Source organism: Solanum lycopersicum, chromosome 9 (genome assembly GCF_036512215.1).
Source record: "Solanum lycopersicum chromosome 9, SLM_r2.1".
NCBI classification, from domain to species: Eukaryota; Viridiplantae; Streptophyta; class Magnoliopsida; order Solanales; family Solanaceae; genus Solanum; species Solanum lycopersicum.
This window is the reverse complement of record NC_090808.1, coordinates 59,097,841-59,115,503: the sequence shown is the minus strand read 5'-3', so window position 1 is coordinate 59,115,503 and position 17,663 is coordinate 59,097,841. Positions and strand designations below refer to the sequence as shown.

General features: G+C 36.1%; 1 protein-coding gene across 1 annotated transcript in view; it reads right to left on the bottom strand.

The window, feature by feature from the left end:
- LOC101258186 (protein HUA2-LIKE 2) overlaps window positions 1-13,981 on the bottom strand; it is a 29,240-nt gene extending 15,259 nt beyond the window's left edge. Inside the window, exons 1-10 of the mRNA XM_026033072.2 lie at window positions 13,490-13,981; window positions 6,877-6,953; window positions 3,831-5,888; window positions 3,264-3,720; window positions 2,218-2,326; window positions 2,001-2,113; window positions 1,714-1,901; window positions 1,101-1,593; window positions 529-973; window positions 272-445 (exon numbers count right to left, since the gene is read on the bottom strand). Of these exons, the coding sequence (XP_025888857.1) occupies window positions 272-445; window positions 529-973; window positions 1,101-1,593; window positions 1,714-1,901; window positions 2,001-2,113; window positions 2,218-2,326; window positions 3,264-3,720; window positions 3,831-5,888; window positions 6,877-6,953; window positions 13,490-13,612 (4,237 nt within the window). The 5' untranslated portion in view covers window positions 13,613-13,981. The remainder of the gene's footprint in view (window positions 1-271; window positions 446-528; window positions 974-1,100; window positions 1,594-1,713; window positions 1,902-2,000; window positions 2,114-2,217; window positions 2,327-3,263; window positions 3,721-3,830; window positions 5,889-6,876; window positions 6,954-13,489) is intronic.
- Between the last annotated feature and the right edge of the window lie 3,682 nt (window positions 13,982-17,663).

The window sequence follows — 17,663 nt, the reverse complement described above, 5'->3', positions numbered from 1 at the left end:
TCAGAAGTGTAAAATCAAGGCCTGCAATCTACAATTGCACATCAGTGGACAGTGGCTAAAATATCAAAACCTCTGGTCAAGATTTTGCTAAAGCTTCTAAGAGAAACTTTATGCAGTCCGCAAGTTATGCATCACATGACACCATATACCAATTAAAGGTTCAACATAAAAAATATTTTGTTGATTAATGTAGAGCACTTAAAACACGAACAGTACTTAAAAAACAGAAGCACATTGGACATGTGGTTTCCAGATCAATAAAAGATCTCACCTCTAGATGTCACTGGAATTGAGTGTTCAGGCGGTGGTCTGTGAGTAAAGATTTCCCTCCTATTCATACCCCGAGGAGGGAAACCCCACTTGTGGCTTGGTAAAGGTGGTTCATGTGGAACAGGATATGATCCACCAGCAAAGTGACCTCTAGAGCCATCTGGAAAGCATGGACCTGCCAGAGACAAGCAACAGTTAATCCGAAGGAAATATAGACGGTTGAAATACTCCGGCATTACAGAATGGCAAAGGCCTTACCAGAATAATGCGATTGTGTCATCCAGCTCTCTCCAATTTCATGTCGCGCTGACTTAATTCCATTAAGATCTCTGGAAAAACTTCTATTATCTCCATTCTGCATATGGAGTACATTGGAATAAGGAGTTGATATATCCCTCCGCTGATCAGCGTGAACATAAGAGAACTGATTTGAAGGAGCGGGGTGAGGTGGCCGCAAATGGAAGCCCTTGGCAGAAGCCCCATCAGGTGGGTGCACCACATTAGACAAGCCAAATGGTGGATGAGACACAGCTCCAGTACCGGAAGGACGTGAACTAGAAGAATCCAGCACCTTCAATGGTCCCTCACCATGAATCTCTCTGCTGTCAGAGGTCTGACAATGAATAGCATCTGAGACTGCCAGATGGACATGTGCAACTGAACACCGCTGAAAAATGGTTTCCTGCAAGTTGTCTTTGATATTCTGCAAAACATGAACATTCAGATTGCACATGTTAAAATAGTTCTACCAAGCAATAACTGATCTTGCCAATAAAAATTCACAAGAAAAAAATTACACATAGCCCAAGAAAGAAGAAAAACAACTGTACCTGGGAACCCATTGAACACTTTGACTGAACTATACTGGGGGCGAGATTCAATATAGAAGATGGAGGTGGAAAAGAAGATGGCGCCGGCATGACTGAGGGCAGAGGTGGTGGAGGGGGAGGGGGAGGGGGGGATGATGGCAAAGGAGGAGATGAAGGGGGGCCATCCTTCGGAAGTGGGGGATGGAAGGAGGCTCCAAAACTGTTCCCACCATTAGGACGTGAAATTAGACCAGAATCTGTTCCAATGCTGTGACTGATGGAAGCATTTTCACCTTCACACACGGGGGACACATCTTCCATTTCAAGTTCACCATCAACATCTTCCAGGATACGTTTGTGCTTCTCAATAACCAGGATAGCCTCTTCTCCATTGGGCTTCCCAGCAGGGTGTTCGGGAGTGACAGCCTCAAAACTCTCACCATCAGAATCACTTACTTCTTCATCCTTGAGCATTGCAGGCATACGAAAGCCAGGAAGTTGAAAACTCGAATTGCTGAATAAGAACAACAAGACTTACAATCAAGACATCTCAAGGGAAAGAGTCGAATCATAAAGTTTATTTTTTACCTTTCACAATATCATCTATAATCTATAAGGGTACTACATAAGTTACCTTCCATATTCATCAACCAGCATGCCCTCCATTTCTCTTATTGGATCATCAAAAGCTCTTTCGGTCCTCATGGGACGTCGAGAGAATCCACGACCTAATGATGAACCACAAAAGGACTCAAGTTCTCGTATGTAGGGTCGAATAGCAGACTCGGGAATAATCTTCCTTTCCTGCCAAACCCTCAAAACCTATCAAGAAACGAAGAAAGAATATGAGATCCAGGGTTTGATCCAACATTAAATTTAAAATGCAATGGAAGGAACAGAAAAATTGAATGTTCAACATACTTTCAAACATTGCCTTCGATTTTCCTGAGAACTACTGCCAGGAGGAGCAGCTGCTGATATGAGACGAGGCAATACTCCCTGAATTGCAGAAGGATATATGCCGCCAATGTGACCTACAATTACAAATACAACCAGGGAATACCATCGTATCAAGAAGATACAAAAGAAGCATACAAGTGTGCAATGCCACAAAGTAGAAAATACTCATACAAGTTACCTTTCAGTCCTCTAGAGAACTGTGCAATAGAATCAACAAGAAAAAAAAGATCCACCCTTCTACGTAAGCTCGACTCGTTTTCCAACTTCTGAGCAATGATCTCCACAACCTGTGTTTCATCATTCAATATCAGGAAACAGGACTAGCGTGCATGTTGGGAAATAAAAGATACAAATTTCAAAATTCCCAGTCATTGTCACTAGAAATTCAAAACTTCAAATTTCAAACTAGGAAAAGAGATACAAATGTGCATCTAGGAAAGCGAATTGGTACAATATTTGCAGGGAAATGCAGGATACAAACGTCAACCAGGTAACCTCACCTTATTGTATCTGTACTCAGTTTATTTTTCTCAATGAGGACAGATTTGAAACTATTAATTCCATTTCTCTAATTCCATCCATACAATATATCATGTATTACTCTTGAATCACCTTAGACATCTCTATATTAATCAAACTGCAGCCAACGAAACGAAGACGCAAATGGGTTCCCAAATAAATACCACAAAATTATCTTTAACTGATAAAGACATGTCCTTCCCTGTAGGGAATTAACACACTTCAGGAGTCCATTCAGGACAAATAGAAACAGATTACTTGTTCAGCAATCTGAGATGACCTGAAAGCTCATAACTAAAATGATAAATAGACAGCATTAGAGCTTGGATAAAAAATTTTTAAAAAAAGCTCTTTCCAGCAGAAGATAAACAATCAAGCAACAAACTTTCTATGTCATCAGACAACTTATCCCCCCAACCTGGTGGATTAGGCAGAAAGCCAAAATAGACACCAAAACAAGCTGACAACTTGTAAACTGCCCAAAAAGCAGGGAGGAAACAAGAAATCCTAACCAAGCTTCAGAAAGAAGAGAAGGGCTCAAGGAAGACTAACACTATTCATTTGAGCTGCAGACAGGCTATTGACAGTAGAAAGTAGTAAAGGGGAAAGGAGGAAAACAAATCAAGAAGATTCAGCAGACAAGTTAACACACTATAATAAACTATTCAAAAGAAAATTATTCTGACGACAAGCATGTAACTTTACCTCGGAAGCAACACCGAGTTTAGCACAGTCTAACGCAACACGTGTGGCCCGCCCAATACTTTCTTTTGTCCTTGTCAGAATGCCAAGAGCGGCCTCAAAGGAACCCAAAGCACCATTAGCTTCTCCTCTGCTGCTCAGTTTCCCACTGGTCTTTTGTTTGTCATGTAGCTGATGAGGCAAAGGACTAGAGCTTCCAATACTTACATGCATGCTACTATCTACAGTAGACATGTTGCAAGTTAAAGTATTTGGTGTAGATATCCTAACAAAGGAGTCGTGAGAGGATGATGAAAGGGTGGTTGAGACAGCTTTATCGCCAAACTGATCATCAGATACAGAGCTCAAACCAGACACATGCAACTCCTTGAGTGACGCATCCACAACTTTTTCAGGGCTTGAAGATGAAGTCACACTTATATTCTTTGATTCTAATCCAGCTTCTTTCAATTTAAGTGACCTAAGATAAGGCATACAAGGAAGTATAAATACATCAGGTATAATTAGGAACCACAGCCGATAAGATGGAGACTAGAAAGTTGTGACAGGAAAAAACGAAAAATAACTTACTTGTCTTTGTCTTGAATGCTCACATCTAATGACACCTGGCACAGGTTGTTATTTTTACCACATTCAGCCTCTGCACTAGCCAACCTCATCATATCACTTTTTTCTGGTGAACTCATAACTATCTCATCATTAGATCCACAGTCAGCAGATCTCCCAGAAACTTCAGAAATTGGATCTTCAAAATGTTTTGCGGACTCTGCAGCTTCATTTTCACAATTTTCATCAGATGTCATGATTAGCTCTGGTGAGGGACATTTACATTTGAAGGTACCCTGCAACTCACCATCATCAGACTCGGCATTAGCAGAATGTGCAACAAAAGTGCTAGAAGGGCAGTCATTTGAAGACTCTACTTTTTGAGGGGTCTGAATAACAGCATCGGAAACATCACATTTATCTTCATAGGACACCTTTGCTGAGCTATCATCACAAGCTAAAGGTGTAGTAAGAGCTGGCACATCTGATAAATGTTGCAAGCCTTCCTGAGCTACTAACGCTTTAGCACTGGCCACAATAGCAGCATCTTCCTGCACAGAATTAGCTGGACTTCTCATTCTATCCGCATCAGAGTTTTTCTCAACTTTAATACCTCCAGACAGTTCAGAGCAAACCTCCTTGGAGCTTGAGCAATACCCGTTGATAGATGTCTTCATTTTACAAAGCCCATCCACATCTTGTTTGTCATCATCTGCAGCATAAGCTGACATAGCCTCCAAGGCACGATGAAGCCGTTTGGATGGAGGTAAAGCAGATTCACCATCCAGTGAACCACCAAACTGTTTGCGGATTTCCCAAAAAGAGGGTCTTTTGGAAGAACATTTCTTTGATGGAGATGAGTCATATGCGTCACTTTTAATACAAGTAGAGTTCTGAAGGCAAGATCCATCTCCCTCGGGTACCTGTTCCAAAGACTTGTCAGAAGCTCCTGGTGATTTTGCATCATTCAGAACCTCATTATCTAGCACCTCCCCTTCAGGTGCTGATCTACCCATACGCACCCTGGCTCTCTTGACCAGTGGTAAGTGCTCATCACCATCTTCCTTCAATTCCTTGGAATTATTTTCATCAGATTTTACAGGGTCGCCTGGCAAAACATCTGTAGTTCTAGCAGTCAGTATCTCCGGAGCTGCATCTTTGTCTAACCCAGCAGAGGACTCGGATAAATCAATCTGCAGCCTCTTTCTATTTGGCTTCCGTTTCTTCTTGAGTATTACTGCACTACTTTGGAACTCGAGCCTATGGCTCAACTCAACCTCCGATACACCTTGAACAGCACACTTATATACAGGTTTACACCCAGATTCCACACTGCTTCCTTCATTTAAGCTAACACTGCAGGAGTCAACAGTAGCAATTTCGGAATCACTCTCTTCTGTGCTGCCATTAGAGACAAAATCAGATTGTTCCATATTGTTCCTATCTAAACTATCTGATAGTTTACCATCCATTTTATTCCTTCTCACATATCGATCCCTTACAGTATTAGCACCATATCCGGCATTCATGGTGAGAGGGCCAGAGGGAAACAAACGTTTTTGAAGTACTTCCGGATCGGCTCTCAATGAACTTCTCAACCTGCGTGCAGATGGAACCGTTCTATCCACAGCACCATTTCTTGACCTTCCACCTACAATTTTCCTTCGGGTAGAATAAGTCTTTGTAGCTGGCCCGTCCATAACCTCCACACCTGTAGGATCAACTGACAGCATTTCCCCATCATGGGACATGTCGTCTTTTGCAGCAACTGCACCAGCCTCATTTTCAAAGTCTGGTTCACTTTCACCTCCCTGGTTCACTTTTGATGAAGATTCAAGTGTGTTGAGAGCTTCACCCTCCAAATGTGTTCTAGTCAATTCAACAGCCACATTGTCACTCCTAACACTAACTTCATCGGTAGAACTACCATTGACTGGTTGCTCCGTTTTCAACTTCTCAAAGCAATCAATAATTTCATGCACAGCACGAATAAAATCAGCACCTTTTCCACGACGCTTAACAAAAAGAGACTGTTTCTTATCCTCAGTAAATGCTTCGACATCCACAGGATTGCAGAAGGCTCTGAATTAAGGAAAAATTAGTAAAATATCGAAGTAATGGAATGGGAGAACAGAAATAAAAGATACCATACACACAAAGTAAGAAGGCAGCAGAATTAGTAGACTACACCACTCTAACAGCAAGGGAATATTAAGAAATTACTTTCATATGATTAAACTCCCATTCTTTTCCTTTTTAAAACCTACGTTGCTCGGACTGTTCAAAAATGTCGAAGGGTGCGTGTCAGATTCTCCAGAATTAGTGTATTTTTGAAGAATACGACACTGGTGCAGCATCATTTTGAAGAGCCCGAGCAACATAGTTTAAAACTGTTTTTACTTGAGCCAGGGGTATATCAGGACCAGCCTCTCTACTCCACTAAGTAGACTAGGTAGTGATAAGGTCTGCATACACACTACTCTCTCCAGACCCCACTTGTGGAATTATACTGGGTATGTTATTGTTGTTGATGCGCTTACATACGATTTTTAAAACATGGGGTAGCAATTAGATGTGGCAAAAAACCTCAGCCTTATTTTACCTCTTCGGCCAAAAATTGACTTGGGACTATTTTGTCAGTTAAAACTATCAACTCCTAACATATGAAGCTCCCAATATACAAAAAAATCGGTCAATGAACTCACTAAAGGTGCAACTTATGAAGCTCCCAATATACAAAAAACCAGTCAATGAACTTGCTAAAGATGACCTACAAGATACGCTGTAACAACCTTGAATTCCTGACATTCGGTATACATCCTCAAAACATTGGTTGTCTTAATCTTAAGGTGATACTTATTAATTATAAAGTGTACTTTGAAATTGAAAAGCATCTATTGATGATCATAATCTTACTAAAGGTACATTGATTGCATCTAAGAAATCTAAGCAAGGAGATAACTTCATTCAATCAAGTTAGCAGATATTGAAAGAGGTTCAACCACACAGAAGTTACCAAGGTTTAGAAGAAAAGATATAACAAGTCGTGATTAATAAATAAAGTACTCACATTTGTTGGGTCCCAAAAAAGTAAACTAACACTTTCTTCCGGTCTCTGGAATAACCCCACTTCTCTGGCTCGCTCACCTGTCATAAGCAACAAAGTCATGCTCAGCCTTCTCCTTGCAGAGCTTACATCTCTTGGTCAAATGAGAGGTGAAGGAAATAGACAAAGAAAGAGACTAGGAGATTCTGGCCATCATGTGAGAATACATAAATCTGAATCTAATGAAAATTTTTGTAGGATAAGTAATAACTTAGTCAAATGAGTAAAGGAAATTGACGAAGAAAGCGGCTTAGACGTTTCTGGCCATCATGTGAGAATACACAAAAATAAATGAATCTGGTATGAAAGCTAATATAAACATATTTTACGACAAGGCATAAGAGTAATAACTTACTAAATAGAACTTCTATAAAACCGAAAAAATCCCAAAGGACAGTGGCACAAGGTCCGAAACATTATACAATGGGACCAATCCTCTACCCTTCTCTCAACTTAAACATTCGATGGCAGGGTTCAGAACCATGAACTTCTTAAGAAAATGATTTAGTCCATTTGCAATGTCAAAAAAAAGTATAGACACAATTATTGGTTGCATATGCTTTATGGAATTATAAAAGAACTCGTAAATTGAGCTTAATCAGTGCATTGTACCTATAGGATACTGATTCCTGCTTAAATTAGAAGAAAATCTCAGTTATTGGTAGAAGGTAAGTATCAACAGATGCTGCCTGTATCCAAGGTAACCTCTTGCTTATCTAGTCATCTGCCTATGAAATGTTTCTAAGAGTCTAAGTTGCAAGATTTTCAGAACAATTCTTTAAAATAAAAAGAAGGCCGGTAACACTAATTGTGTGGCCTGGTTGTCAACCAATTGGGTGCAAGTGCAAACCTTAAAATATAGGTTCCAATCCCAACAGAACATAATAAAAACAGTAGGTGATTTCTTCCTATCCACCTAACCCTTCATGCAGAGACTTACCGGACACCTGTATTGGTCAAAGGTAGTTGGTACAGATGGAATCTAAATGTTTGCAAGCTGCCCGGGTACCACTGCTATATAAGAATCTTGTGGCAGCAAAGTATTTTCTTTTCTCCTGGTATTATGATGATGTACACTAGGTAGAAGTGTCCGTACCAGCGTACAAGCATAGTTGTTAAAAACACACGCCCAAAAACTAGTGCTTCCAACACACCTCTTATTAATACTAAATACTTTTTCCTAAGAAAGTAAATAATATTAGATACTTCTAAAAGTTGATGGATAGCAGTACTCTTAAGTAAACTTAAATTCAGATTCATTTTCAGAACCGAACAAACAAATATGGGAAACTAGTTGTCACGAGATATATTTTTTTTTGGTGACAGAACGAACTTTCTTTCTCAAGATGACTGCATAGAACCCACTTTAGAAAGCTAGCCATGTACATCTGAGCAACCTCTAAAAGTAGTCGAACAGTGTTCTATGGCATAGTTATGTTGTCGTACAAACAAAATGTACCAACACAAATTAAAATTCCACTGTTTACAAATTAGCTCCAAGGTGATATATCTTTTGTTGTCACAGGACGCACTTCCTTTCTCAAGATGACTATGTACACAACCTACATACTATTTTAGAAGACTACCCTTGTACATCTGGGTAACCTCTAAAAGTAGTCTAACATGTTCCGCGACATAGTCATTTTGTCATACAAACAAGATCTATAAACTAAAATTTGAAAAGCATTGTTTAGTGGAGAAGGCATAAATGAAGAATGATTTGTAATACAACATAAAAGGTAAACAACAAATGGACAACAATCATTTATTTGTAACAACGGTGGCGTTCAGACAAACTTGCAACACGCACCTCCATGAAATACCTGCTCTATTTCAACAACATAAATTCAACCAACTTAGTGGACCAAGAGTTGCAGAACACATATTAAGCAAAAATTATGTCAACCAGGCTTGAAACTAATTCAGATTATTTTTATGCAAATGCAAAATGGTCATGGAGGTTCAATGAAGAAGATAATGCACTTTGGAGAAAGGGCATCAGTGTTAGAAGAAAATGGAATGCTAAGTCACTGGATTTCTAAAGCCTCACCCTCTCCTGTTGGTATTAGCATTTCGAATAACATAGGTCTATGGGACTTCTTTTGGGAGCACATATCCATGCAAGTACGAAATGGAAGGAAGATTTCCGTAGCATCACTCATCAGGTAACTTCCCTTGCAAATCTCAGGCAAGCTCAAGATTGGTGCATCCGTACAAACCTAAACGATTGGGATATAGAAGGGTATTAACAATGCTTCAGATGTTGTACAATACTCCTCTTTTCCTTACAAAGATCGGAGCACTTCATATGCTAATGACATTATGTTTTCTCTCTAGATCTCCCTCTTCTAGTCTTTGGCCCACGACAACTATTTGGAAAAGTAAAGCTCCTCTAACGGTGAAGTGTTTCATTTCAACCCTGGCTGATGGCAGATGTCTAACTTGGGATAACCTACAAAGAAGAGGCATTCAACTTTGCAATAAATACATTATTTGCAAGGAAGAAGCAGAAGGTGTTAACCATCTTTACCTTCATTGCAAAATTGCATCCTTGCTCTCGAATGTGGTTCTCAATTTTATAAAAATAAAAAAAATGGTGTATGTCATGTTCAAGTTCAACTATGGGTCTTCTAAATGCTTGGCAAAAGAGAGACATGGGCAGATCTCGTCTTACTGCAGCAACCGTATGATGGATCATTAGGAAAAGAACGAAATATTAGATTTTCTTATGACAAGAAGATACAAGAGGAACTGCAATGATCGGGAATCGGTAAGGGCAATTCATGAGCAACTACTTGGCAATTTCAGTGATCAAGGAGAGGAGTCTGGCAGGTAGTTCTGGATTCCATAGAACAAAGGAATCATTGCTGAAAATAATTGCTTCACGTTTATCATTACATCTAGTTCATTGGAGCAGAATCATAATGGGTGGCCATTGAGACAGATTTGGACGACTATTGCACCATAAAAGATTGCCCGCTTTTGCACTAAAACCAAACAAAATTCCACTCCTTAACCTCTAAAACCTAAACAGAAATCTTGGTTTGCACAACCAACTGAATTCTTCATTAGCCACATCACCGAATATAAAAACCATTTCAGAGGCCCTTAGATTTGCACCAATGCAATATAAGGACATATTTATTTAAGTCAAATAGCATGAAACCGAGAGCAACTATCTTGTATCTTTTTTGGCTACATCCCCTAGACATCCATTTTACAATCCATTAATCTCATAAGAACCAGCTGATTCAGCAAAATTTTGATTAAAAAGTGAATCTGAAGTCCTGATTCAAATTCAGTTATGCAGTTTTGAGTTTAAAACTCAAGTTGCGCGACTAGCTTTCCTGTACTGAATTTCAAATAATCTATCACTACTGGTGATACTTGATATATTTACACTGCCTAGTTAACAATTAGTACAGACTTCTCTAGCTACACTTATAACTAACGTACAGCTTCAGTGAAGAAGTGTGCGAATAAGGGAAAAAACAAATGTATATGTAAGTAACGCAGTGCAAGAAAACATAACTATTGAGAACAAATGACAATTAAATCAACAAATCAATAGGAAAAGAAAGGATTAGAAGAAATGTATGCTATTGTCAACTTAAATTTCTAATTCAAGTGCAAATATGACAATTTCGAAATCAAGCTCTATGACCAACTTCTATATGATGAGTTTTGAAGTTCCTACTAGTAGTTGTAACAGATCAATTGTTACGTATTTAACGAACAAGTTCATTAGACTGTTTTACCCGATAATTAGAAATACATTCCATACTAACACTTACTGTTTAGCATCTCCAATATAGATCTCATAGACAATGAGCACATGCCATTGCCTCTGTGCCAGCACTAAACCGTGATAAAGCTACTTGAAACCTCCCACCTGTACTACATCTCATTTTCTAAGATATCTCTCCTTGGTAATCAATGAATCCGTCCTCCTTAAACCAGATTTGGCACACCACCACATCATAATGACAAATTGTCAAAGCTCCAGAGAAAGTTAAATCTAGATGACACGGGTTTTATTCAAGTAGACCTTCAGCTAGTGTGTTTAAATTTAAATTGGTACAAATAGGCAGATAGGCAGAATTTAGCAGCCCAATTAAGAAGACAGTGGTAAGGAAAAACTTACAAGACAGGCGCATGTGAAGCAGTGATAGTACAATATAAGAGTATAGAGAGAGGGAAACAAACAAGATGCATAAGGAGAAAGGAAGACGGACAAGAAATCAACACAACTCAATCAACAGAAACATATTCTTACTCATGAAGGCTAAAGAAAAACCCATTCAATTGGAAACACGTTAAGACATAACTTGAGATCAAAAAATGAAAGAAAATCCAACTTATGCTACACAAGTATCAAACGGGATACGTTGTTGGTGTTATTGTTAAACATCAAACTGACCGGCAAGACATGCATATTAGACACACCAGTAAATTAGCTGCAAACTTTCTATAGATAACACTCCAATTCAAACTCACTTGGAAGGAACCAGAACGTAGTCAAAGCAGTCGTGACTACAACAAGACGTAGGAGTGACAGATGGTAAGTTTAGGAAGCCTTCAAGTTTAAGTTCCATCCTCCATTGATATTAATACAGCATGCCCGACGTTATTTTGCAAGAGTTTCTCGTGTGCATCAGCCAATGAAGAATAGAGACAAGACTGATAGATCTTAAGTTACGTATATCTTTATATCCAAAGGAATATAATCACTCCTGAGATCAAAGGACAAGATTTTTTTTTTGATAACCGAGAAATCCGTATGTGGCCCGCCCATCACAGCCTTCTAAATTCGGTGGATAATGGACCCGCCCCTCTACCCTTCTCCACTTAAATACCAGGCTTTGCTTTGCATGGTGTGGGGCTTGAACCTGCAACCTAAGGACAAATACTCCACCTTTTGCCACTCGATCTAGGCCTTGATTATCAGAAGGACAAGATATTCTATAATGACTAAAAGTTCAATTTGGTGTAACTGTCTAAATCTCATAAAAGATTGTGAATCTAACTAATTTTCCATGGAAACTCACTTTGATTAAAAAGACTTGATATTTTGAATTGTTAAGATTAATTAGAGGTTTAGATATTAGTATTAGATGAGACAATAACTTATTTTAGTGTGTCGGTATAAACATAAAAACCTGGCAAACTAGCTACCTGTTTCTTGATCCTTTTTCTGCTCATGGATCATTAATCTTTCATTCAAATTGCAGAAATATGAAGTAAACAGAGGAACAAAAGAAGAACTCATCTGTTCCTCTTTATCGGTGGTCTTACTTTCATAAAAATGAAAAAAAACAGAGGAACAAAAAGAAACTCGTTCTGTTCCTATTTATGTGTCTTACTTTCATAAAATGCCACCTTTCTGAATTGAGTAAGTTCTTATTCTAATACTCCCATTTTACCCATAGTGACGTTCCCTTAAATGAATGGCATCCTATTTAAGACTACACAAACTTTTGGGGTTTAAGACCACAAGATTCAAAATTCATTTACGTTCTTTTTATTTTTTGGTTACAGAATTCTTTTACATTCTTAAACTGTCTCCACCAGTCCAGCTAGGACACAAAATGGAATAAAAAATGTAATATCTAGCCCTGTTGCCCTACTAGAACTGAGCACAATAAGATAATTCTGCAAATACATTTAATGCGGAACGATCTCGCTTGCATATAATTTTCAAGAAAACCTCTCCACAGAACTTACCCAAAACAAAAAAAAAGAACATATATATATATATACCAAAAAAAAATCTTGCTAACGGATACCTTCTACTGAATATGACTTACAAATTAATATCATAGTCACTTCCCAAAGTAATATTCTGTCAGGAAAGTGAATAATCAGATTCAAAAAGAAATTAGAACCAAGATTATGGGATATTCAACATCTAGTTCAAAGAAAATCAACCTGATAAAATTATTAAACAGCCAGATACAGAAACTTTATACAAATCACCCCAAACCTCTCCATATACCCTATTATCTGACCAACGACAGAGCAGCATTCTCAGTAGCACCCTTCAACTTCTGCAGTCAACCCAAATTGTAGTCTCCAAATCAACAACATAGGAGTGCCCCGACAGTTCTACTACTTCCTTTTTGTTAGATAACAAATGTTGACATAGCAAGAGTAATTATCTACACTAATGTCTTATGTAGTTCAGATTCCAAAATCAGGTAAACTAGTTACTTGCATTATAAACAATACCTAGATAATAATTCAGGGGTCAGACGTTAATGCTCATGCAAACCCCAATCTCTTCCTTGTTTTTCTCATCTCTAACACACTATTGAAAAACAAGAAATCAGTTGTTCCGAAATTGGAGACTCTGGGGACAAAAGGGTGTCATCTTTTACACTCTAAACTACAGTCTTTTAGCGTTTTCAAGAACTATAACGCCCTACCATACTCTAAAAAAGTGGGTTTATTCGCAAAAACATCAGATCCACAACTCCAATAGTAACAAAAGAAAGAACTGACCACATAAAAACAATAAAAACCCACAAATACCAGAACTAAGAGTAAAAAAATAGAGAAATAGAAAGCACCCACATACCGTTGCAGGCCAAGCTGGAAACCCTTTAACCTTAGCAAGCACAAGATCACCGACTTTCCACTGACGACAAGCTGCAGCAGCCGCCGCCGCTTTACTTGTACCTTTTCTTCGACTGGGCGCCATAGAAGCTTAGAACTAATCAAAGCAGCTATGCACGCTCTACAAATAGCACAAAGGAACAAACTTTCAAAGGATTCCTAAACGTAAAGAAACCAAAACCTCTCACTTGTCCACACAATTTGATATGTTGATTCTGAGGCATTGATAGGTCAACACACCCAAAAAAAACCCACAAAAATCACAAATTGAACAAAACCCAAAACCCAAAACCCAATTCAAAGAAGAAAAAAAGAGTAAAAATAGCGGTGTGTTTTAAAACCCTAACCCTAAAATGTTAACAGAGAAAAGAAAGGGGTAGAGAGTTTTATGGCGAAAGGCCGTTCACAAATTGAGAGGAAAAAAAAAAGTAAAAAAGAAACAGATATGAACGTGGTGAGTACTATGGGGTGTTGGTGGGGGTGGGTGGGTTGCTAAATTGCACTGAAGAGGTGGGTATAGGTAAGAATTTTGAAACGTATGTAGGCTATCGTGCACGTAGTGCGGATATTAAGGACTTTGGTTTGTTTTATACGTGTGAAAGCACGTGACTCAACAAACTTGTTATTGACACCTGGGCTGGATGTGGCAGATGCTCAATAAAACCTATAAATGGGCTTAAGGCCCATATAAATGGGCTACAATTGAACACCTTTTCATGAGTATATGCAATGATAAAAGAGGAAAAGGAGAAAATTATGTGGTTAAGAAAATGGGCAACTTTCACATGTAGCAACCTAAAAAAGAAAAAATTATATGAAATGGCATACATTCCTAAGTAATTATCTAATAGGGGTATAGTTTAATTTATTTACTTTCTATAATTATAGTTTATTTTTTTTGCTATAATTAATGGGGTCCATCACCTATTATATAACCTATAGTATAAAAATCTTTTTTTTTAATTTTGTATATAATTTTACACAAAATAATATTATGTCTCCTATTCATATTCCACCTTTTTCTCCTACAATTAATACTCTATCCGATTTGAATTTCAAATTGCCCAAAATTTAATTACTCCCTCGCGAAGTTGAATTCAATTTTCGTAGGTACTCCTAAATTTTAGTCGTTTTCCTTTTTTTTTTCTTATTCAACAATTGTATATGTATTGTATTTCTTATGTTTTTTCATGTTTTTTTGATGAAATAATCGATTGTTTGTTCTTATTAGATCTCAAATTAGTCATAGAATGAATGAATCATCTTCATCTATGAGAATTATCAGAGGTATTCCATTGCATGTCAATTTTGTTGACAATTTACCATCGTTTTCAATGGGTTTAACTCAAGATTTTGGGGTTGATGTAGGGTCTATGGTAAAATCAAAACAAGTTCAACATGAACAAACAATGGAAGAATTGAGATCAAAGAAAAAATATGACCCTACGGCAGTTCAAGAAGTTATTAACAATGCTAAAGCTAGAGGCATTAAAATTGTACAAGGAGGAAGAAAGAGGAAAGCAGTAAACATTGATTCAGAGGAAAATGCATGTGAAGTTGACGGATCTGAAGAACATCATAATTATGAGGTAGTGACTTAAAACACAAATTTAGATACAATTTTTTGTTACTTAGATGTCAATATACAAAAAATTATTGCTTAAGTAAATTTTATAATCACGTAATTGTATATAATACATTGCATATTTAGTACACACATGTTTTAGTTATATATTTGTATATGTGTCTGTGGATTTGATTACTTTATACATACTTTAAGTTATGTATAATGAATAATATACTAAGTCTTAATAGTGGTAGTAGCAGATTGTATATTAAAGGCTCATTATTATTTTTGTTTTTGTATATATATAAAAAAAGTAATTGGACTTAGTTATACATATGGAAAAATTAAAAATAATATATATAATTTATATATTTTATTAGTTATATACAAATTATTGAAGTTAGTATATATTAAGTTTATATACATATAAAATTGATCTGTTCATGATTGTTTTTGTATACATATATACTAAGTTTTAATAGTGGTTGTAGCGGATTGTATATTAAAAGCTCATTATTATTTTTGTTTTTTATATACATATATACACAAAGTAATTGAATTTAGTTATACAGATGGAAAAATTTCACATATGATTGTAATTTGTATATTATAGTAGTTATATACAAATTATTAAGTTAGTATATATTAAGTTTATATATTATTGGAGTATATATAAAGTCATTTAGACAGTTGTATATATTGTCATGTTTAACTATTATATTCATGTACACATATTAACTAGAATGCATAACCAAAATAGCCAATGAAGTCATTATCTGTACAATTATAAAAAAATATATATTTCAAATCATTCAAAGAGATCATATATATAATTAATAAACACTATTATATAATCAAATTACTGAATTGATTTTACACTGATATTCTTTTTAATATACAAATACTACATCAAAAAATATATATAATTGTATCAAAAGCAAAACACTTACTCTATGGCTATATACAAGTATCACCAACGATTACTTGTGTTCGCTTACACTGATCTTCTTTATAATATACAAATACTACATCAACAAAAAGTATATAATTGTATAGTACGAAATTTCTGCTTAAAATAATCATATTTTGAAACCAGTTTTCAAAAAAAACAAAATTTACGACACCACAATAACGAACGCACATAAATCAAAATTTGTAAATTCAATAGAACATTGTATAATTATTGCAATAATAAACATGAATTTTCATCCAATGAACACTTACCTGAATTCGATTACAAAAAAAAAATTTAAAAAAAATTTGATGAACTGTTGTTTCATAAACAGCAAAAACAAGTTTATCTTTTGTTTCAATTGCTGTATAATTCTTATTTTTTTTGTAAAAAAATATGAATTTGAATGTTTACCTTAAAAAAGGGACGTTTACTTAAATTATGGCATTATCTATATTTATTGTTAGCATATTTAACGCTTCAGTTACAAACCACTTTTTAAAATAAAATTATATAAATAAAAAAACAAAAGAAACCTTATATACAAAATTAAAGATACCTAAAACAACTAAACTATACCCATAGAATGTAATTAGGTAAACTATACCCATATAATGTTATTTAATCAAATAAGTTTGCCATATGTGAAATTTTCCCAATAAAAAATTCATATTTGTATGCTATAGCAAAGTTTGCATAATTGCATTCCATAGCAAACATAGAAACTGTATAATTCGCTATATATATATACAGTTGAAGCAAATTGTATAAAATGAAGTGTATAAAACAGAAAGAAAAAGACACTTGCGCAGGGAACTGTATCAAAATGAAGTGTATAAAATAAATTGTATTATTATAATTGTATAGAACGATTATATACAATTTTAATTTGTATAAAATGAGAAAGAGAGAAAGACAAAAGAGACTTGACAATGAATGTACAATTGAATCGAATTGTATAAAACGAGAAAGAGAGAAATTAGATACAATTTTAAAATTGTATAAAACGAGAAAGAGAGAAAGGCAAAAGAAATTGGGCAGGAGAGTATTTTTATTGTATAATTATAAGCGTATAGGACGAAAATATATGTACTTGCATGTATATATACAATTTTCTCACGCTTTATATAAACGGAAACGTAATTTATACATTTCGCTTCTGTTTGTATAAGTGAGAAAAGCGAGGGTGGCGAGCGAGATCTGGAAGAGGGGAGAGAGGGGAACAAAAATATATGTATTTATACAATTTTCTCTGCTTTATACAATTAGAAACAATTTTTATACACTTATGTTTGTATAAAAAGTGAGGAAGCGGGCGAGAGATTGGAGGAGAGTGGCGAGCGAGATATTTGGGAGAGAGGCGCCTGATAATTTTTTGCAAACGTTTGCTATGGAGCACAATTAAATCAAACCCTAGCTACTTCATTTATTTTAAGTTATTAGTTTGTTATTATATATAATTTTCCCTAAGAAAATTTATATTACTTAAGGGAAATGATCAAATATATCCCTAAACTATTTAAAAAGGTCTAGATATATCACTCGTTTAAAGTTTGGCTTACTCATGTTTTCGTTGTGCAACTTTTCGTCTAGATATGCCTTTATGGGCGTTAGTCG